The sequence below is a fragment of the Hippichthys cyanospilos genome, chromosome 3 (genome assembly GCF_059441005.1).
Source record: "Hippichthys cyanospilos isolate Australia breed blue-spotted pipefish chromosome 3, RoL_Hcya_1.0, whole genome shotgun sequence".
NCBI classification, from domain to species: domain Eukaryota; kingdom Metazoa; phylum Chordata; class Actinopteri; order Syngnathiformes; family Syngnathidae; genus Hippichthys; species Hippichthys cyanospilos.
In genome coordinates this window covers 24,450,486-24,473,657 of record NC_142371.1, presented here as the reverse complement: position 1 = coordinate 24,473,657, position 23,172 = coordinate 24,450,486, and the positions used below count along the sequence as shown (strand labels likewise).

The 23,172-nt window shown below is 37.1% G+C and overlaps 1 protein-coding gene across 2 annotated transcripts in view; it reads left to right on the top strand.

The window, feature by feature from the left end:
- The window catches only part of dgkb (diacylglycerol kinase, beta), a 54,802-nt gene that overhangs the window by 9,335 nt on the left and 22,295 nt on the right, over nucleotides 1-23,172 (top strand). For both annotated transcript variants that reach the window (XM_088411120.1, XM_088411119.1), the window contains 13 exons: nucleotides 703-777; nucleotides 850-969; nucleotides 2,182-2,299; nucleotides 2,976-3,064; nucleotides 3,392-3,508; nucleotides 5,469-5,567; nucleotides 6,506-6,607; nucleotides 9,211-9,284; nucleotides 11,563-11,637; nucleotides 14,046-14,131; nucleotides 15,407-15,496; nucleotides 16,821-16,981; nucleotides 22,228-22,292. In XM_088411120.1, the coding sequence (XP_088267246.1) occupies nucleotides 703-777; nucleotides 850-969; nucleotides 2,182-2,299; nucleotides 2,976-3,064; nucleotides 3,392-3,508; nucleotides 5,469-5,567; nucleotides 6,506-6,607; nucleotides 9,211-9,284; nucleotides 11,563-11,637; nucleotides 14,046-14,131; nucleotides 15,407-15,496; nucleotides 16,821-16,981; nucleotides 22,228-22,292 (1,271 nt within the window). The remainder of the gene's footprint in view (nucleotides 1-702; nucleotides 778-849; nucleotides 970-2,181; nucleotides 2,300-2,975; nucleotides 3,065-3,391; nucleotides 3,509-5,468; nucleotides 5,568-6,505; nucleotides 6,608-9,210; nucleotides 9,285-11,562; nucleotides 11,638-14,045; nucleotides 14,132-15,406; nucleotides 15,497-16,820; nucleotides 16,982-22,227; nucleotides 22,293-23,172) is intronic.

Sequence of the window (23,172 nt, the reverse complement as noted above, 5' to 3'; positions counted from 1 at the left end):
TTGTTGTCATCTAAGATGTTAGCTTTATTTATGTACGTATATGTGCCTGGAAGGATCATAATTAGATTATGAACTATTACTGTAAATGCCAGTTTTATACAGAAATTCAAACCCAGTTACATCTATATTTTTCTAATTTTGTTTTCACATGGTAAAGGAGGGTCTGAAAATTTCTTTTGAAATTACTCAAACTCAAAAATTCAGAGGTGCACATTTGTGAATGAGTAATTGAAAACTAGGATGGCAATTTTGTGTGATCACACTCTTGTGGGGATGAAATTGCAGGCTTGGAGAGCTGACTTTATCTATCCCATCATTAGTATCCCATTATTAGTATCCCATCATTAGCTGTGGCTTCCATTATTATCGCGAGTTGGGAGAGCAAAATAACACCAAATAAAACGCACACAATGAAATTCGCTGTGTTAATATTGCTTTTAAACTATGCATTTATCTCTCTCTTCATGTTCTGATGTACCTCAGCATTATCACAAGTGACCCAATGTTGAACTTTGTAATAATGTCAGCTGCCCTGCTTCTCCTGGAAAAAGAGAACAACAAACACTGTAATTAAGCCAGTGAGGTCTTCACACCACCTCCACTGACATTTCCAACCCGTTATTATGCATCTCCCATCGGCCAATTTACAACAGCAGCTTACAAGGCCAGCTAAATACTGTCTTTAAATATGTGTGTGTGCAGGAACTGGAGCACATCATCTCGCAGATGATGCATGTGGCCGAGTATCTAGAATGGGACGTGACCGAGCTCAAACCTGTAAGAGGCCAAATTCGTAATGTTTTGGGTTTTTTTTTGAGCTAAAATGTAATTCAGTTGTTGCATGGGTAGATACTCCAGGAAATGATGCAGGAAATCGACTACGACCGCGATGGAACTGTGTCTCTTGAGGAGTGGATCCAGGGAGGGATGACCACTATTCCACTTCTAGTTCTATTGGGTCTGGAAACGGTGAGTACACAAAGGCGTCAACATTACTATTTGCCATTAAAAAAAAGAAGCGAGAACTATTTTGAGAACTTGTGTGCAGTACCAGTATTTGACACTAGATGGTGGCATTTGACAAAATTATGTAGTTTTTTTTTTTTCTACTGTTTCGTCATAATTATTTTTTTTGTTTCATACGCTGATATAATTCAAAGGATGTTCCAATTAATTTTAATACACATTTATTCATCCATTTCCGTAATAGGCAAAAATATTCCATAAACCGAACAAAAGTTCAACTGAAACCATATTCAAGATGACTTGTCAATTGACATTTCATGATTGATGAATGGAACATTACAACAGCACCTATCGTAGTGTTAATACTGTCGATTTTTGGAAGGAAAAAAGTAAAAATGACCGATAATTTAATTATTATTATCATAATTAAAAACTTTCATAATGAATGAGTGAATGAAATAAATCATGAAGTTAGTAAGGAAAATAAGGAAATAACTTTTGTCAACATATTGTTCTCTTGTTTGTTACTAGTAGTTAAATGGGTCTCATGAATGGTTAATTCCTGTTGCACGATTAATTTTTTGATTTTTCTGTTTTACATTTCACATCATAACCTATTTGCATTGCCCAATCATTGCTTGTAAAAATTAAGACTTGCTTTCTTTTGAATAACACGGCCACAGAACCATCTCATCCAATTTCATAACATTTCCTTATCAGGATACATGTTTATGATTTGGATTTATAAGATGTAAATTATGGCAGCAGTGTTACTTGATTACTACTGCTTTAAATGATTTGAGTGCATAAAGATACAAAGTTAAAATAACAGCCATTTGGCTGATTATTTTTGCCCGATTTGGCCCTTGTTTCTGTGTTATGGATCAAAAACTGGCAAGTGGGTAAAAACATCATTCAAACAACCATCCTCTAAAAACAATGATGGAAAAAAATAGTGTTAAAAATAATATATCTGTTCAAACTGTGCACTTTGGCTAAAATAACATAAAATTCTATAAAACCAAACGAATACGTTTCATTTTAAATCCCTACTGAATCAAGTGAAACAAAATGAAGAAAAAGTAAAAATGAAATGTTTATTTATTCTATGTATTTCCTGCAACGGTGAACCGAATCACATCGTAATAGCAAAGAGACAAAAATAAACTCACTACATCTGCTGCCACTTTTACTTTTGTTAATGCATCTGTGCAGAATGTGAAAGATGACGGCCAGCACGTGTGGCGTCTGAAACACTTCAACAAGCCAGCCTACTGCAACCTCTGTCTCAACATGCTCATCGGTCTTGGCAAGCAGGGGCTTTGCTGTTCGTGTGAGTGGAACCGCACACACACTTGCACACACATGCACACATAGAGTGTTTTCTATCGCAGTGAGGTATCCTATGAGAACATCCCTGAACTTATAGGGTCAAGCAAAATGGTCCTCATGTGTACAAGAGGTCCCCAGAAAGACAGTAAAACCTGGAATTCGGTCCCCACCTTTCAAGAAAAACCAAGAGCATGCACACACACACACATGCACTACCTGCTGCATTCCCAATAATCGGCCATCAATGTTTTGCTGAAATGTACCCAAATGAACCCCCTTTTAATGTGATCCAGCCACAATTTCAGTCCATCTTTTCGAATGGTCTACATTTCACTTAGTGGTGTTGGCGTGAGCTGGATCGCAACGGCCACCACATTTCCATACATGCATAATGAGCATAAGATATGTAAAACAGCATTTTTGGATACACACCTGCAATGGGGCACCGCCACAGTAGAGCAAAGAAATAGAGTCACTTTCTTTTTTTCTTTAGCATGGATATGAATATATTTATTATACACTAGCAGTCAAAAGTTTGCAGTATTTTATTTTCATGACTCCAAAAAAAATCTTCAATTGTGAGTTAATACTAAGAAAATTTGGTAATTTTTTTAAAATATGAATCAAAGCAAAATATGTTGAATTATTTGTATGGCGTTGCTTTGTGGTCCCTCCAGTCTGCAAGTACACGGTCCACGAGCGCTGCGTGGCCCGCGCGCCTCTCTCCTGCATCAAAACCTACGTCAAGTCCAAGAAAAACACCGAGGTGCGTCCAATCGGAGTGCGGCACACTCGTCGGCGCGCTCGCGTCCTTCGAGGACCCGGGTGCTCTCTTCTTACCTGCTTAGCATTGCTAATTAGCGGCAGCATGCGACTCATTCAAAGCCTTGTTTGCTTTTCTTTGAATTGTTTCTACACTTGTTTTTGTGGTGGAAAGTAACAAAGCATGAATACTAATAGATTACTTCTATTTCACGAGCTTTTTAAGCCTTTAATATGAGCTTCTGTTCTTTTATTTCATTGAGAGGATACTATACTTTCGTTACCTCTTTTTTTTTTTTTCCCCAAACTCACTATTTCCCTCCCTCCCCAGGTCATGCATCACTTCTGGGTGGAAGGGAACTGCCCCACCAAGTGTGACAAGTGCCACAAAACCATTAAGTGTTACCAGGGCCTAACTGGGCTCCATTGTGTGTGGTGTCAAATCACGGTGAGGACAACAGCACCAAAGCGATTGTATTTGTATTTATTATTTCATCCTTTCTATGCCAATTTACACACATAAAATGTGACATGTTCAGTGGCTGGGTGACAATATGCAAACGAGTGAAAAAAAAAATACAATACAGTTACAGCGTGGTAATATTAGGACTGGGGTTTTAATGTGTTCGTTTAAATACAGGACTGCAAATTCAAGCCACATCGAAATGTGATGTAAACGAACAATTTAGGACTAGCACAACAAAATAAAGCACCAACTGATTTTTTTCCCTAATCCCTTAAAATGATTTATCATGACAATATATACATTTACCGTAATTCCACAAATATAAGACACACCTGTGACTAGGACCCACCCTTAATTATAGGGACAAATTGTGATACTTTCTATGTTACTGTCTATAGTACACACAAACAGTTTGGCGACAGTGTCAAAACTATAGCAAAACAGAATAAATCTCATCTTTGTAAATTTTTCATACTTTCTTGTGCTCATATACGTAAGTTATATATTTATTGCGGGATAAGTTAAGTGTGTTTCACATTTCCCACATTATGAGTGGTCAGTGAATGCCTCACCAGTGTAATGTTGAATGCGCATCAGCAGTTGTTGATGTTCCTTTTCCTCACGGCGCGGCTCAATTTTATTTTGCCATAAAATACCTGAAGTTGCGCACCATTCGTGTTCCACCAAGTTTATGACTGCGTGTATATGCCAAAAGACCATAATTATTAAACAAGTCAAATAAAAAACCTTTCCGTGTTCTCGTTCACACCTGATTGAATCAGATGTAGACATCATAACTTTTACATGATCATTTCCATTTTAGTAATATTCCTGTGCGTCAGCAAGGATGGGCTTGGACGTTGGTTCAGTCTGCTTGCTTCTGGCTCATGTGGGTAATAAGTTTTCCTCGAATGGTGTCGAAAAAAATGTAATTTTAAGTTACCGTTTATAGTACGCACCCATACATTTGCCCTTCATATTTGGGAAAAAAAAGTGTGTCTTATATTTGGGGAATTACGGTGCCTTTCAGACTGGGATTGAATTTTTGGTGTCTGTAAAGACGTATTAATATGTCTTTGGCATTGATTGAGTTTATTGGGAAAAAAAATCACAGGGTTCAACTGTCTTAAATTGAAATAATGGTATCCATTTCAACTTGATTATGTGGTTTTTAGGGCCTGACCGATAAAGCAGCTAGCTGATTATGGCCCTTTAAACATTGGTCAAAAATGATCAGCTTAAATGGCTGATATTTGACGATTATTTTAACATTTTACTATTAGGCATTCAGACCTTTTACAGCAGTTGTGTACTAGTAACACTGGTGTCATTATGTATTACACATGAATCCATACCATAATTTGTACCCTTAAATATAGTTTAGAAAATTTGTTGATGAGGCCATTCCACTGACCTGTCATTCAAAACAAAGCAAATCTTCATATTTACAAGTAGTGATTAGGTGAGCAATGCAAAGAAGTTATGCAAATAATTGACTATGCACAACCTAAAGTAACACTTAAAAATAAAATCATAAAATACATAGTGTAACGTAAATGTCAGCATAAATGTGTGTTTTATATGTCAATATTTATTGAAACTATTTCCTGGAATCAGGAATAGGCACCAGGCTGGCCCATGAATAGTGAAAATGTGCCTATTGAAATTCGTTAAGAAAAAACGTTAAGAAAAAACAAATGCTATTTTATTTAATATAAATCTTTAATCAGCTGACTAATCAGTAACCTGTATTTTTTTCTGCTAAATACCAGCATTGGCCTCTAAAAATCCATATCGGGTCGGGCCCTAATAGTATGGTAGGGTGGAACAGCAGCATTTGTCTTGTAATTTTACGTTGACGTCAAATGCAATGAATTAATATGACAATCTTTTAAACTTTTTTTTTCTATAGGAAAAACAATAATGGTATGACTTTTTGTAGCTCCACAACAAGTGTGCCTCCCACGTGAAGCCCGAGTGCGACTGTGGACCTCTGAGGGATCACATCCTCCCGCCCAGTTCCATCTGTCCTGTTGTGCTGGTGAGCCCCCCCCTATTAGTTACACCTATGCTCTCAAAAAAATGAAAGATCCTGTTCCTTTAATTTATATTTGTTTGCCTACGATAGCAACCTCTTACTGATTTGCTCGCTGACAGCCCATCAGCGATCAGTTGTCACAATGTCTGACGCCGTTTTGCATAATGATTTTGGCAATAAACTGCTGCGAAGCACAAAGACTTGAAAAAGACACGGCACTCTCTTCATTCTTCACATAAAGTGCTAGTTTTAAATGAAAAATCAAATTTAAAATGGCTCGGGACACTAAAACAGAATGGGAAGTTGCATTCATTTCAAAGGGGGAAGATGGTTTGTGATACAAGTGTTTTGAGTTATGAGCACACATTAAACTTTTACTGTAAATTAGCGGGGTGGTTTGGGATTTTTTTTTTTTTAATCGATGTACTGTGAAATCTTTTTACAGCCAACTTTCAGTTCAATGTCATCCTGTGTTAAGTAAACTCACTACAGTTGTCATGTCAGTAACACAATATAGCATCACTTTTTTTTTTGGGTGTGGATAATGTGCTGTAAAATTGTGGTAATAATGGCAATGTACAGCCGTATAAAACTAAACAAAATAAAGGCAATGTTTTACAAAAGAGTCACTATAACGCAATTAAGCAATAAGTTGCTTCATTTTGCAGTTCATTTGCTCTCAATTTGAAAACAAAATGGTACTTCTCTTGTCACTGCATTGATTTTGATTTGCTGAAATCTGCAGAAACCCCGATCAAACATCATGTACCCTGAAGTGCCTTCATGTACGTACTTTCAATTGAGAAACACTCAGAGTACCACTTCAGAACGTGGCATCCTAAATATAATACAAAAATTAGTATACAATACCTGAGTCATCCTCATTTCAAATTCCGGTTTGTGCAACAGATTTCTGGATGCGTGGCATTGTTTGTTTGCAGGAAAGGCAATCTACGCTAAGGAAGGACTCGCGATGTAGCCAGTCAAGCCGCGGAAAGGTGCAGAGAGCCAACTCGGTCACCGTGGATGGTCAAGGCCTGCAGGTGATGCACATTAAGCCTCTCTGATATATATATATATATATATATATATATATATATATATATATATATATATATATATATATATATATATATATATATATATATATATATATATATATATATATATACAGAAAATAAAAATCTTGATTTTCTTCGGTCATTCCGGACAATTATGATTTCAATCGATTTTAATAGAAGACATACTCACAAACATATATTAAAATGCTTGAGTTCGAAAAAATAAAATCCTGTGAAATATTCAGACAAACATACAGAATACTTAAAATATTTTAAAGTAACCTTTACATTCATATCTTGTTCAAAACTTGCAAACAAAGATATTCCATTTATTTTGCATTTTTATCAGTAAAAATTTATTTTATACCTAAACTACCTTACTACATTATTGTAATTATGTACCTGTGTTCAAGGCTCAGGTAACAGCCAATCATGGCTCACCTGTGAGTCATATGACATTTAGAAACAGAACCCTGACTGAGCCTCCAGCACACTTGATTTAATTTGTTAAAAATGGCTAAATAAGTAGTCAGGGCCTATTGCAAAGATGTCTTTTAAACCACCCGTCCAACATTCTGCCAATTTGCAAAACCTCCGTTGCCTCAAATGCCTTAATTTTCAGCCCTAACTATTATTAATTTGACACTGTGCAAAGTAAAACACAACAAAACACGACAAATCTGCAATTGCTCTGACCCCAAATATCAACAAACATGAAATGTGCGTCACCGGTTGACTTTTGAGGCGCACGTGAGCAGCCGCCAGCGTCTTCCTTATCCCGCCTCGTCCTGTCCTCGCTCCTCTCTTGCGATATCTGTCAGCCATTACGGCGTCCGTGGCGACTGCTCGTCTAGCAACGGCGATGATGAATCGCATCCCGCGCCACATCCGTCTCTGCCCCTCGCCGGCTAACCAGCGTAATAATCAAGATTATTATTTATAATTACAGGAAGTAATGGATCACTCCAGGGCTGGACGGGGAGCTCGTTAATTCCCCTCTCGGCCTGCTGGGATAGCAGACAAGGGAGAGTTAAGCGCTTCATCTGTGTCAAGAAGGGAAGGAGGGGGGGGGGGGGGGGGGGCACGAACGGCAGCACGGGCCCGTTCAAACAGGGGCCGGCGGATTAGAGCTTGTTTGGGTTGGCGCTTTGTGAGCTTGGGCCCGCGGCGTTCTCCGAGATTGGGAAGCGATTCCCCCGCGTCACAGAAGACCAAGCGGCTGCCAATTAACATGTGCTGACTAACGAATATTCAGAGTACGGTTGGATCTTGCTAGTTGTGGGCATTAGGGATCTAGACATAATGCGATAAATGTGCATAAATGTGTAATTTATTGTTTTTTTAATATAAAAATGCAACTATTAATTGTTGAAATTCAAACCTTGACCCCAATATTTGATTTTAAATCTACAGTAATCAGATTTAAAGAAAAACAATATGGTGATACACTGATTATTAATTTAATTTGTTCCATGACTAGGTTTTTAATCCATTTTATCCTGGTGATTCACTGGCACATGTCTGAAATCTTCCAGAAATAAAAGTTTCACAAACCATAATCAAAAAAAAAAAAAATCTGCTCATTATTTTTCACAAATGGCCATCGCAGAAGGATTGAAATTCAGCTGACATTTTACTCAACAGTTTTGTCCAAAGAACAAAACATATGTCAAACTTGAGGCTTGGAGGTTAGATCTGGCCCACCGCATCATCTTATGCTGCCTGCAAAACTAAACAAAATTCGACCAAGTCGGGTACTTTAAAGATAGATTGACTAAAAATATTCCTTTGAAGCCCTGTTTATGCCACCCTTTTTTTTAGATGGACCTTCTCTGCAGATGTATGCAGTATTGTCACTGCATGCATACCACAAGAGTACTTCAGGAAAAAAAACAGTCAAAAAAAAATCCACACATATGCAAAGATCGTCTTGATATAGGGCTCTATTGCTTGCCTTGATGCACCACCACTCACTGAATTGCTAATGCTGTTTATATGCTTAAAAATACTTGATTTAGTCGTTATCAATCTTTCATTAAAGACAACATTTGCACATTAGGAAAGAAATGCACAAAAAGTGTTGTCCGTGAATATACTGTAACCTGTCAGTATATAGCGGCTTCGTTTTAGGTACGCCATTTATGTGGCCTGCAACAAAAATGAGTTTCATCCCCCTGGCCTGAATGATGTAATGATGTTAGAAAGTACTTTGTAATTATAATTAGGAAGTTATGATCCACGAATTACAATATTCAATTTGTCTTATATACCATATGTTTGAGTTAATGCCAAACCACACATTCCATTTTTATTACATCATTTGCAGGACTCTTTGCAAACTTTGTAAACCAAAACCAATAAGATCGGAAATTTCTATGATATGCAATTTTTTTTCCCCCATTCAATAATTGCAAATTTTCATATGTTTGGCCTTGTGAGCTCTTCAGTTTTCAGTGGGTGCGATGTTGCGGCGCTGCATGTGCGTGCTCAAATGGTTTGAGGGGGATGCATCTTGAAAGCGAATTCCCGCGAAGCATCCTGCGGTCTCCAAACACTGACGCTTTGTTTTGACATCTCCCGTTCAGATCACGACAATAGAGGGCACTCATCCGCTGCTGGTGTTTGTCAATCCGAAGAGCGGCGGAAAACAGGGAGAGAGGTGAGTGCACAGTTTGTTTCTAAAAAAACAGCAAAAACTCCTCTGCCTAGGATGACCTCACTTGTGTGTGTGTGATGCTGTAGATGCTGTAGAGATTAAAGATTTTATAGGTCAGTCTGAATTCATTTGCTCTAAACAATGCAAAACTTGGTCTAAAAGTCTGATTAAAAATTATAATTTCTTGTATTTTTACATATTTAGAAGTTCGTTACAGCATATAACCAAGTGTTTATTATTATTATTGTATTTTCCGCACTTTGAGGCACACTAGATTATAAGGCGTGCCTTCAATAAATGACCATGTAAAAGAAAAAAATATAAGGCGCACCGCATTATAAGGCACATAGAATAGAAGCTACAGTAGTAGTTGGGTTTGTGTTATGCATCCACTAGATGGAGCTGCATTAAAAGGAATGTCAACAAAACAATTAAATAAGTTAAACTTTTCTTTCGAAAATTAAAAATAAAAATAATTTGTGGAGAGTACTATCTGAAGAATAGGGAAAAAATACCTGATTATATTAGAAGACAGTTTAGATCAATGCCAAAATGAATCAATAGTTTGAAAGAATATAATTATGATTCAATTAAATATTAAACTTTTTATTTATATCAAATTGCATTAGAAAACCTTCAAACATATTGTTTTGTCGATTTAAAAAATGGACAAAATTGAGCTTCTGTGACAAAAGCACACTTTTTTTTTTTTTTTGCACCTTGTCCCCATATAATATTGTTCAAAATTAGAGCATATGTAGCATTTCAAAATTTCAAATAGAGTGTTATAAAAATTTCAATCATAAAAAATTCATTTAGAACTGAAATGCATTGATAAAAATGGAAGAATTTACATGGCCATTGTCATTTTATTTTTGATTTTATAAGGCGCATTATCAGCTTTTGAAAAAAAATTAAGGCTTTTAGATGCGCCTTATAGTATGGAAAATATTGTATTATTATTATTTAAATAGCTTTGTAGGCCCCCAAATGTCATCTCTAGGTTATGCCACCGGCTACTGAAAAATGACTGGTTGGCCGCAAAAGGCCCTCGGACCCCAGGTTGGACCCCACTCGGATTGCGCAAAGATGGATTGTGATGTTAAATGTTTTTTAGCTACTGTGACATACATGCTCCACCCACACAAGGCTTTCACAATTCACTCAATTGCCTCATTTGAATTTTTTACACATCTGACAAAAATTCTGAGCCTGTCCTTTGGGGAAGCGGGAAAATGTTCAAAATGAACCTAAAATGGTAGTTCATTAACCAACGTGAATGACTTTTCGTGCCTTTAGGGCTTGACCACTTGAGATTTTTTTTCTATTTTTTTTGTGTCTGCTGATCAATTTGCCCACCAAATTTCATGTTAAGTTAAACTCACTTGAATTAATGATAGTTTTTTCTTTTGTGCTGAGTCATCAAACATTGTTTTACCCATTTACTTGGAGTGATGCCTACATAAATATTTTAAAATTTAATGATGACCATCTATCTCGTTGCTGAGGTTCAAATTTGGTAGTGGAATAAAAATCTTTAGGAGGCGCCCCAAACCAAAATGACACACTTCCTGTTTCTGATGAGGCAAGCGTCTTGAGATGTTTTTTGGTATTTTCATAGTCTCAGTTTAAATGGCTTCGTGGAGTTGATTTTTTTACAGCTACAAATATTGTGACTTCTTGAATGTGGGAAAGCCATTCAGTGCAGTTTAAAGACAACTTCATCCATGGTCTCTAGTAACAAGTATCTGAATCAAAGAGTGTCATCTATTGGCTCCAATGCTAGCAACCCCTTCCCCCCACCACCACCACCACCTCTCTGTAACTCCAGGCTAATTGGGTTATTACTGAAACATCATCACTCGCTCCTTATTACGCCGCCCCACATTTGTTTAAATTATGAGATCAAAATATGACTTCAGCCAGTTGACATAATGAAATTGGAATTAAAATGAATTAGTCTTTCTAATGGCTTCTCCTCAAAGGGGTCTCAGGGTATGTCCCGCCCCGCCGCCGGCCAGTCCGTCTCGTCACGTCACACTTGGAGGAGAGACTTGCCTCAGGGCCCGTCGTGACAAATACAAATCATAGCTGCGGTGTGACGTTGATGTCATATTTGGTCATGTGACACTTGTATAGGATCTGCTGGGCGTTCATTGTGACACAGTGGCCTTCTTTGATCAAATTTATGTGGGAAGTTCAGTGTGATGTTGCTGCCTGATTTGGTTATGTAACATTTCTACATTACCTAAAGAAAGATGGTCATGTGATACTTCTGCAGGATCTACAGGAAGTTCCAGTACCTCCTGAACCCAAGACAGGTGTACAACCTGGCTAAGAACGGGCCCATGCCTGGGTAAGTACTGCAACCCTGCAGCCACTACAGTATAGGTCAACCTAAATACAGTCTGACTGTCTATCGGTTTTACGGCCTTATTGACACTTTTTTTTCTACTTTTAAACAGGCAATAATTTTGAGGATTTTTCAGAAATTTAAGGTTACGTTAGAATTTAAGCAATAGCTGTTACGGATGCTTTCTGTCGTTTTTCTTTCTTAGACGCTAGCCTGCTTAGACTTTAGCAGCCGCTAAAGGGTTAATTGGAAACTCCTCGAAAGGTAATGTCATCCCAAATCACCCAATAAATCTGGCAATCTTAAATTTTGATTTTGTCAAGATCACGTGATCCGCAAGGTCAATTTTTAGGTCAAATTAAAATTGACCCAAACGTCAGTTTTCTAAGGTATGCTGCAATGTTCTAAACGATTGATAGTCTGGAATCTTTTTTGCATTCCGTTTCCAACGATAACTGCTTTGTGAATATTGACCCCTAGTTCCTGATATATAAGGATTCAAAAAGAAAAATATCAAAATTCGGCTAGCCGTAACACCCAAATCTCCTGCTTTGATTATCCTTGAATTTTAGACTTTATTTTTTTCTCACAGACTGTTGGAGACTTTTGTATATATATGTTAGGGTTATGGTGTACCAAACCAAGAGAAAAGATTGCATGTATAATAGAGAATGTCCAAAGTTTAAAATCATTTTATTCATAAAAATGGAAATAATGTGCAGCAAATCAGAACTACCTAATATAACACAACAGCACATGTCTGTGCCAACACGAGATATTTCACAATTTTTAATTGTAACCTTAGTATAGGAAAACAGGCATTGCTGCCTTTAAAATATTTAATTGAAAAAAAGTAACAAAATAAACAAAATATTCACCCGCACAGGCACAACTGACACGCAACACACAAACTAGCTAAAAGTTAGCATTTGTTGAGTGTTAACCTAAGCACACTCACAAAGTGAGGATGGCATCGCCCCAAGTTAAGAATTCCCGAATTTAATTTGAACGATCAAAGAACATTTCTCTTTGCGCATTCCTTTTCTCAAAGCCAAGCACGGGGATGTTTTTCTTCTCAAAGGCGCGACAGTAAAGCGTTTCAGGGAGGACACGGTTCAAATCTCATCTGCTTATTATTTTTTGTTTACAAATGCAGTGATATTTTGCATGGTAGATGCATAATAACAAGCATAGGATGCGTGAGAGACCTTCAGCGCTTTTGCGTGTCTATGAGACGACACGTGATCCTGCATTGAGATGAGCAGCTAGACGGGTGGCCGGGATGACGTTTCCAGACGGCGGCTGTCTGTGATTAAGGCCATGAATGAATGTTTGATTTCCATGCGTCGGGTTCCCCCTCTTGGCCTTGGGCATCTGGCTTCGCCGTCACTGTCGTGCCGTCGCCTTGTTTGGCTCCGATTAGCCGAGCCTCGGCGCCTTTATTCGGAATATAAAAAAAAGAACGGCGCATGCCACGCGCAAAATTTTCCGTTTTCCGTTCCCTCTCAAAACCCAGAAATTTCCCAGTCACTTTTGCCTCCTGGTTAATATTTTCTCCGCCGCATTAGCAGAGTGGACACTGCTGGCCGCGCGCACACCCCGCGGCTGTCAATTAGCTCTTCGGCTAACGCAATAAGCGCAAATGAAGTGTTTGCTTCTTGCTCTTTAAATGGGCCCAAAGTTGCCTTTCATGTGCGCGGCCGTCTGTTTGCCTCGTTAATGCGGTTTGCCCGTCCCGGCCGGGGTGTAATTGAGCGAGTCATTTAGCCGCCATGCGGGCCTTCATTCAGTTAGGCCTTTGTTATTGTGAAGGAACGGAAGACGTCCGACTGAACATTGGCCGTCGTGATCCGATTAGGTCCGCACCAGGCAGCAGATGAGTGATCGCCAATTTTATTATTATTATTATTAGAAGGGGCACAGTGGCGTGGTGAGGACTCGACAAGGGGTCTGATATATGGCCAAATAATCTGTATCACTGACTATGAATCAGCTTTAAAATGCCCATATAAGTCCCTAAATAAAAATGAGTTTACTTTATTAGTCATAAAGTGCCTTAACTTCATGCAAAAATATACTTGTGAAGCAGTCATTTTAACACAGCACGCAGTTGGGTACCTAAACTACTACTTCTTCATTCTATTAATTACACTGCATCTCAGCCAGTAGAGCTCAGTGCTGCCAGACATGTTGTGGCACAAACTAGTACTTCATTTACACTAAATTTCCCCTTGCTTATATACTGTAAACCTATAAAAAAAAAGGATTGCTTAAAAGTCCGCAATTTAGCAGGAATGCAAACAGTAAATTGTGATGTAGAGGCGGTTCACTGTATGGCCTTGATAGAGGTCATACTATATACAGTACTATGGATATAGCATAACACTATAAGCTCTGCATATTCATTATAGGTTGAATTTCTTCCGAGACGTCCCTGATTTCCGGGTGCTGGCTTGTGGAGGTGATGGCACAGTTGGCTGGATCCTGGACTTCATTGGTACAACACTTTTTATGATGTATTCAATTGAGGTGTCAGATTAACAAAGTAAATGTGTTCCATTAATTATAGTCTGCTAGTGTGTTTTTTTTTTTTAATCTCTAACTTTACACTTATTTTTATGCATTGGACTTCTTGTGCTTGTTGTTGTGAGTTGGAAAACAAAGGTCGATAATTCCCTGAAGTGGGCACTGATCTGCTGTCATTGTGTTTGGCATAACTTGATAAGCTCCTGTTGTGGGTGGGAGGGCAAGTTCAGGAGCAAAGGAAGACAGGAAAATGGAAGAGCATATGAGCGTTGTCGATCCGAGAAATGATAAAACACTATGAGAGCCTCCTTGATGAAGGTAAAGTGTAGTGATATGAATTATTTTTAAAAAGGAGTTTGCTTACCACAGAAGCAGCTTATGTTTAGTTTACCACATAAATGTAAAGCGCCCAGCTGGGACTGCAACTACTGCCGATGATTTTTACAAAAACTCTAAGATAGCCTTAACCAAGCTCTATGCCAAACTAAACTCGAGAACAGTCCTGCGTTTGAGCGAGACTTTGGAGGATAGAATGGACAATGTTTTTTGTTGATGTAATTTCTAATTTTGTAGTCATTATGCAGACAAACACAGTGTATCTAAATATATTTTTAAAAAAACTATGGTTTTTCTCTGGTATTTAGGTGCAATTAAAATGATAATAATTAAATTAGTTGATAACAGTTTAAAACTAATCACTTAATATTTAATGTCTTACAGCAACAGTATATCCAAGCCATTTTGGCAACGTATACAAGCCAATATATTTTTTTACATGGAGATTTTTTTTTTTTTTTATCTGTGTTCCAACCTCACATTATTGTTATTGACTAGGACAAACACACTTGATGGTGTGTATGTAAACACTTTCATTACACCCGAGCGTGTGTGTTCAAGGGTGGTCAAATAGGATGATGAAACAACATATTAGTCATCATTTGGAATGAAAATATAGAAAGAAGCAAAAATAAAAATCGCCCGCTTATCTTTATTTGGCCACAACTACGTCTGGAGTTGTACGGCCAGCGAAAATAAAAATTGCCTCAATTTTTTATCAATCAAAACAAGAGCGAGGTAATAAGAGGGAACGGCTGTTGGACAAAACGTGCCTCTGGAAATAGACCACCATCTTGTTTACGTTAACTAGCACCAGAGCCGTACTCAAAATTGATTTTTTTTTCTTCAATTTTCTCTCACTTTGCTTTGATTGGTTGCCAGTATTGTAACTTTATTTCTTGTTTACCAGACAAAGCCAACTTGGACCGGAACCCGCCCGTCTGCGTACTTCCGCTCGGCACAGGAAATGACCTGGCTAGATGTCTGCGCTGGGGAGGAGGTACTGGAAAAGATACAAACAACAGAACCATCCAAAATTTAGACAGCTGATACCTTATATTCATCTAGTCGCCTCTCTGTTGTCATTTTTTTCCCAATCTGCAAGCTTTCAAGCAGGACTCTTTTCAATGCCTACTGACCGAAAATTATATCTAACATGTATGTTCGTCTTGGCATTGAACTGTTGAATTACAGTTACATTTGGTTCAATATTTGGCCCATTGTAAATATGAAAAACAATGAAGGTATTAACAGTGCCCAAGTAGTGTTGCGAAACTATTTTTATTTGACTGATAAATCAGCTCTATAGTTCAGCGGTGTCACATACAGAAAATGTTCATTTTTTTTTCTACTTTAACTCATTAACTCTTTCAATATCAAAGCCACATTTTGATGTTGTTTAAGAGTCCAGGCATGCAAATCCAGGGCACTTCATTATATTTTTTCCGTTTTTCTTTTTCAGTTGTTAAGCCAAAGTAGGGCCTGAAAATATCTGGTACTGAAATAGGTAATGAAGTGCTTAAGTCTTACCTAAAGTAATTCTCTACAGCAGTGCTTCTCAATTATATTTTGCAAAGCCCTCACAGGAAAGAAAAAAACATTTATAAAAATTGAATAAGTATATCTAAATGTATAATTTTTAACATTGACAGAAGGAAAAAGCAATAGAAACCAACTTTCAACAACTGTTAAATACTTTTTTGCAGCATTTATAAGTTACAGCTTAGTCTAAAGTGGAAAAAAATAACCAAGTGCATCTAAGTGCCAATCCTTATTTTATTGCAATTATACTTCACGTGGCAAAACCCGCCCCACTATTTGAGAAGCTCTGCCCTATAATAATCAATTAATTTAGTACGTAGATAGCTTGAAGTAATCGATAATGTTATTAATCATTGCGGTTATTAAAGCAGGGTCTAAAAATGGCTGCTACTAGGTAATTAGGTACGTAAGTCTTACATAAAGTAATTACTTAAGATAATTGATCACTTTAGTACTTAGATACCTGAAGTAGTCCAATTACTTGATCAAACATTACAGCTATAGTACTTAGTTACCCAAAGTAAACGATTACTTTAGCACCTTATTAACTAAAGTACTTATAGAAAAATGGCCACTCCATACCTTCTTTCAATTTCATATTCTGGACATAAATAAGGTAGTAGGAAATGGTAAATAACTAGTCATTTTTTGTGTAATTTTTAGACAACAATAAAGACTACTATTTGAAAAGTATCTTAGTTTTTCAGGACTAAGAAACTAGTGAATGAGTTTTACCAAACTTGGGCTTAAGGTTAAACACCGTGACCTTTTCACGTTCCTAGGCTACGAGGGCGAATGCCTGCTGAAGATTCTACGAGACATTGAGAACAGCAGTGAAGTGATGCTGGACCGCTGGAAGATTGACGTTACGGCCACCGACAAGGACGAGCGAGGCGACCCTGTGCCGTACAGCATCGTTAACAACTACTTCTCTATCGGCGTGGTGAGTCGCATGCCCAACTCCAACTTCTTTATTATGTCAAATTTGGGAAAGGAAATCCTGACAGAAAAAAATTGTGGCCTATATCTGTTAAGGGCAATTAGCAAAATTACTAGCAAATCCTCACCACCTTTGGCCACTGCCTTGCAAAGTAAAATATTACGCTTCTGGTGATTAACCTCTTCAAAACATAAATACTCTATGTACGTAATGAAGTCAGTCATTACAAATTAATGTCAGGAAGGAAACATTGTAAACTCATTGACATTTAGATGTGGCATTGTAGTGCAGATGGACGTGAGCAGTAGCCACACACACACATAAAAAAAAAAAAAAAAAAAATCAATTAAGACGCAATGCCCAAAAAGGCTGAGGAAGTTAGTAACTTTAGGGTCCTTTAGGGTTCCGAACTCCTCCCCTTTTTTCAGTGAAATAATCAAATTATGGACCCAATAAATAAATCAGTAAATCTCTTTTTTTGAATAAATTTAAATAAATCTCAATTTTAAATAAATGAAAAACTCTTTTTTTTTATACTCTGCTATTGACTCCAACAAAGTCCGTGGAGCTTCGAGGAATATATTTTTAGTTGACCTATTATTAAAGTTGACTTACCCGACTTGGTCTGATGACGTGGCATGAAAAGATCAAAGCACATTTTGGTTCTCATCCCAGAATTTGCTTACAATATAGAGCCAGATAAACAAGTTTCAAACATGCCTGAAAATACCAGAATTCAGTCAATTTACTTTGAAGCAGCCATTTTGACCATTGCAAGGGCTCCTTGAAAAACACACACGGAGATTTCGTCCAAATGCGACTAAATTAGATAGTCCCCTGATTCAAATCAATGAGCATCTACTGTATCTACGCAATGTGTATAATGCTAAGAATAATTTTAATTATCTGCGCCTGTACAAGCTTTGACTCCTATTGTCATTATAAATAAAGCAGGATCAGGCAGTGGGTCGTGACGATAACAAATGAACTTGTTTGTGGGGATTAAGAAGACTTTGAGCTCTCTATAGATTTCATTGTCATATACTTTCTGACACATTTTTCATAATTTTTTGCGGGGGGGGGGGGGGGGGGGGGCTGTGTGTGAGGCATGCTACAGTAAAGATTACGCGACAAGTCAAGCTAATAATTACCTCAGAGATTATGCTGATGGAAACTAGATTGTTTCTGTAATGACACGGCCCAAATCAAAAGATCAGCAGTCGACGGTGCTAACTGTGTAGCTTCATCACTTTGCGGAAAAGTTGCATCACGAGAATTTGAAGGGCATTTTTTACGTACATATGCATGTATATGTACACATATGTAAAAATATACATATAATCAGGCATATCAATATGCATTATATATATATATATATATATATATATATATATATATATATATATATATATATATATATATATATATATATATATATATATATATATATATATATGCAAAAACTCAAATGAGACTAATAAAATGACTTTTTTTAATATATAGATGATAAGAATGAACCATTTTTCCTTCCCAGATTCAGCATGACATGCAATGATTTCAATCAGAGCTGAGAGACAGAACTAATCAGAGGGAGCTCTTCGCTAGCATAATGCAGTCAGTCGACCTAATGACCGTGCCGCGTTCCTGTTGGCGGACATTACTCTCCCCACATGAAAGGCACATGAAAGCGCCGGGGCCTCGCTCCTAATTGCGCTAAATTTTGAGCTATGAGACGACATTACACATGTCCCGAGTTAATTTGCCTGCCACGTTTTTATATTGGTAATGATTTGACGGTTGTGTAGCAGGTGACTGTAACATGTTAGGATCTTTTACTTCTTTGGTAGAATGGCGTTCTTTAACTTATGATCGTTTAAAAAAAAATCCTGTGGAACATATTCAGACAAAAATATTGAATAGCGATTAAAAATCAGTTTTAACAAACGTAACATTCAGAGCTATTTGTAGTTTGTGCATAACTTGCTTAAAGAAATAGTCAGTTTGTTTTGCTCGAAAGTTAGGATTTTGTCTTATTTGATAGCTAAATTATTTTTCATGTGCAACTAAAACCTTTAAAAATACATTTTTGTACTTGCTGTTGACCCAAAATGAAATCGCCTGTGTTCAAGGCTCAGGTAACAACCAATCAGTGCTCACCTGTTAAACATGTGACAGTCATAAGCTAAACAGAGATTGATTGGTTGTTTTCTACCTAACTATTAGTTTTTATTATTTTTTTTTTTTTTTACTTTTTATGTATTTTTTATTATTATTTTATTTAGTACTTATTATTTATTTATTTAGTATTTTTTACTAATTGTACAAGAAAATTAAGTTCACAAATTAACTCCTTTAGTTCCAAATATGATGATGTAATTTCATGCCACTTTTTTCTTATTTTTTTGCCACTAATTTCATGCCAATTTGTTTTTTTAGAGTCCAGACATTCTGGTCCAGGTTTCTTTCTTTCTTTCTTTCTTTCTTTCTTTCTTTCTTTCTTTCTTTCTTTCTTTCTTTCTTTCTTTCTTTCTTTCTTTCTTTCTTTCTTTCTTTCTTTCTTTCTTTCTTTCTTTCTTTCTTTCTTTCTTTCTTTCTTTCTTTCTTTCCAAAGGAGTATTTGAAAATGGCTGCTTTTAAAAGAGTTCATTATAGACCAAATTTGAGCTTTTTACTGCCGAAATAAACGAACCACAATGCTTTAAAATGCCACAATGAAGTCGACTGTAGCTATTGTAAAGCAGCATCCTGGCACTTTTGCAAAATCTCGGTTTCACGATTTATTTCCTTTTCAAATCTTCTATCTTTTAAAATGGCGACTTAATCAAATGAATTCGACTTATTGCCCAGTCCTAGTCATACACCAAAATTGGAATCAGAAGCAAGCTTCAAATACGAAGTGACATAAGTGAAAGTGGTCCAAAGAAAACGTTACTCTTAAGATTCCTAGTCGTGCTGCCAAGTTCCCGCGTTGGTAACGGCCGGCGTTTTCTTGGCGGGTTTGTCCGAGCAGCTTGACCCCCTTAAGTCGCCGCACTGAAGCTTGAGGTGTTGCTTGTCAACGCCTCAAGCCAAAGGGGAGACAACTGGCGAGATAACTAACTCCCTCCCGGCTCGCTGCTCTTGTCCTGTTTGTTAGAGAATCAAGTTCCCTCAGATACATCCATCATCTCACCTCTCCGTCTGGTGCGTCTGCGGGGAATCAGCCAAAACACTTCTTTTGGTCTTTTTGAGGAGACATCAAGAAGAAAAAGAGGAAGCATTGATTTTTTTTTTTTTTGGTGTGTTCCTCTTTTGGCTTCTGCTAAGTTTGCGCACTAGCAGGGGGTCCTCCTTGTGTTTCAATAGTGCCACTCAAAAAGGGAGTGGATCAAAACACATTGTTGGACGGGAGGAGGCAAAGGAACGGGAGGGTTGAGAGGAACAAGCCCCCCCCCCCCCGAACAAAAAAAGTTTGCGGTAACTCGCTTTCCGTATTCTTCCAAATTGTTATCAAGCCAGACAACTTTGCTGAGTTCAGCCCATTTTTTTCAAAGGCCTTGCCAGCATTTTGCGGACGACACTTAGAAGTGAGAATTAAAGGAAATGTCAACGCCCTCACTTGATTACTTTAAGCTTCGCCGCACCAGCTCCACTCCATCTTCTATTATTCGCATTAGGCGCCTTATACGATAAACATGGTTTAAATAGGAGACGATCTGTATATGTAGAGAATTATTGTCATATGTATAGCACAAAACCACATGGAGAAATTCTTACTCTGTTCACCTCACCGAACAGAAGATGACAGCCACGGTGAGCGCCATCATGCTAATATAAAAACATGCCATAAGTGTCTGATTGAGTCAACTTTTGACCAGTTCAAACTTCATTTGTATTGGTCCACAAAAAAAAATCAACCTTACGTGTCCTCTTTTGGGTCACGGAAGTAATTTGTTATCAAAATGAAATAATTTCATTAGTAATAAATATTAGTCCACAAAAAATAATCAATAAAGTGTCAGACTTGTTCTATAAAAAAAACAACAACTACATACTGTGTGTGTGTGTATATATATATATATATATATATATATATATATATATATATATATATATATATATATATATATATATATATATATATATATATATATATATATATATATATACATGAATCATCATGTTTTCGGAAAATAAATCATTGACTTATTATTAATAAATATTTGCCCACAAAAAATAATCAACATAAAGTGTCAGACATGTTTTCAAAAAGAAATAACCATAAATTAATATTTGTCCTAAAAAAAAACGTAATTTTTTCCAAGTTGAACGATTCTCAAAACAATGAATGGATTTTCAAAGAAAGTTATACAAAAGTAAAGTAAATCAATTACTAAGCTGTAAAAATTGCAGACAATGTCTTGGATTTGACTTCCTTAAACTGGCGATTACTTTGTTTACTAGATTTCGTGACATCCAAGCAGAAGATTCAAAGTTTTTGATCAAATTCTATGGCAAGGAAACTTGAAAGTGAAACCCCTTTCCCCCAAAAGTTTGATTTCTTAAATGATTCTAGCAGACATGGCTGTGTTAATATACCATTGAAGCGTCTATGCCAGCAACTATTCTCTAACATATGGTACGCTAAAAAAAAAAAAAAGAAAAAAAAAAAAGCCAGTTTTGGTAAAGCTCACACTTTTTGGGCCGCTAGTTTCCGGCTTCCGCCCGGGAAGCCGCGAAAGAGGGTGAGAGGCCGGTCAAGAGTAACAGAGGAGTAGAGTTGGAGGAAGGGAAGGCAGGTCAGTTTGCACGGTTTCTGGAGCCTCCTGGAGCTGTGATTATCGACGACGTGCGTTTGCTTAATTAGCTGCTAAGACGACGCAGCCTCCGTCATCGGGCCTTTCCTGTCCATAGCGCTCCACCTCTCCTCACGCCGAGGTGTAAGCGCATGCCACGCGGCGTTCTGGTAATGAGCAAGTGCTTGCCTCGCACAGTCTCGCGATTTGCAACAATAAGTTGATCATTCGCTTACTTTCTCCAAAAGCTTGATATTATTTGATCTGTAGTAAACCATCTTTTTTTTTCAAGCCAAATCATTCTGTAATCTGTCATTTTTTACTATCTTTTTTTTTTCAACCACTTTTCTAAATATATTTATATTTTTGGTTCCACAAAATAATCCTAAAAGGAATACTATTACTTCACTTTCACCTGACCTAAATGTTGATTTCAAAAATTGCATTTTAAGAAATGTGTTTGTGGTTTTTCAGGACGCCTCCATCGCACATCGTTTTCATGTGATGAGAGAGAAACACCCAGAGAAATTCAACAGCAGGTAAGCGACATGCTTCTTTTGACAAACAAATGAATAAATAAATCATTTTGCACATGCGTTTTACTTTATAAATAGAAGGTGCAAAAGTAGGTGTATAATACTAATGGTAAATTGTCAATTTATATTTGCATATTTAATTTTTCTATCCCAAAGGCATTTTTAAGAGTACTTTGGAATTTTTTTTTTAAGTATTTCGCTAAATCAGGGTCAAAGAATTTATTCAACATTGAAGTTATCAATTACTTTAGATAATTAAGTACTAAAATAACTAAGTACTTTAGGTACTTAAAGGTTAAGGATTAAAGATTAAGGTTATCAAATACTTTAGCTACGGAAGTAATCAATACTTGAGTCACGAAAGTAATCAGCTATTTTAGGTACTAAAATGATCAGTTACTTTAGGTACTAAGGTAATCAGTTCCTATACACAAAAGTAATTAAGTAGGTAATTAAATAATGAATCACGGTAATACTTAATTTATTTTAGCACCATTCACTTTTAGACACTCCAGACATTCAATTGCAGGTACTTTTTACTTTCTATTCAAGTGGTTTGACTAAACAATGGTCTAAAAATACATTGAGTACTGAAGTAATCAATGAAGTACTAAGTAAGTAGTTTAGGTAACCAGGGACTAAAGTAAACAATTTAGCGATTAAAATAGTAAGGTAATGGGTTACTTTATGTACTTAGTAATTAAGGCAGCGGCTCATCAGGTGTGGTTCCTCCCTGCCGCCGTTTAGCGTCTCCACCGATGACGAATGGACGCTCCTCATATTTAGCCTTTGCGTTGAGCTGCAGGAGACGTGTTCACCTTTCGCACGCGGACAAATGTGGCATCTCCAGTATGTTTCCATCAATATTTAACGTGTGCCCATA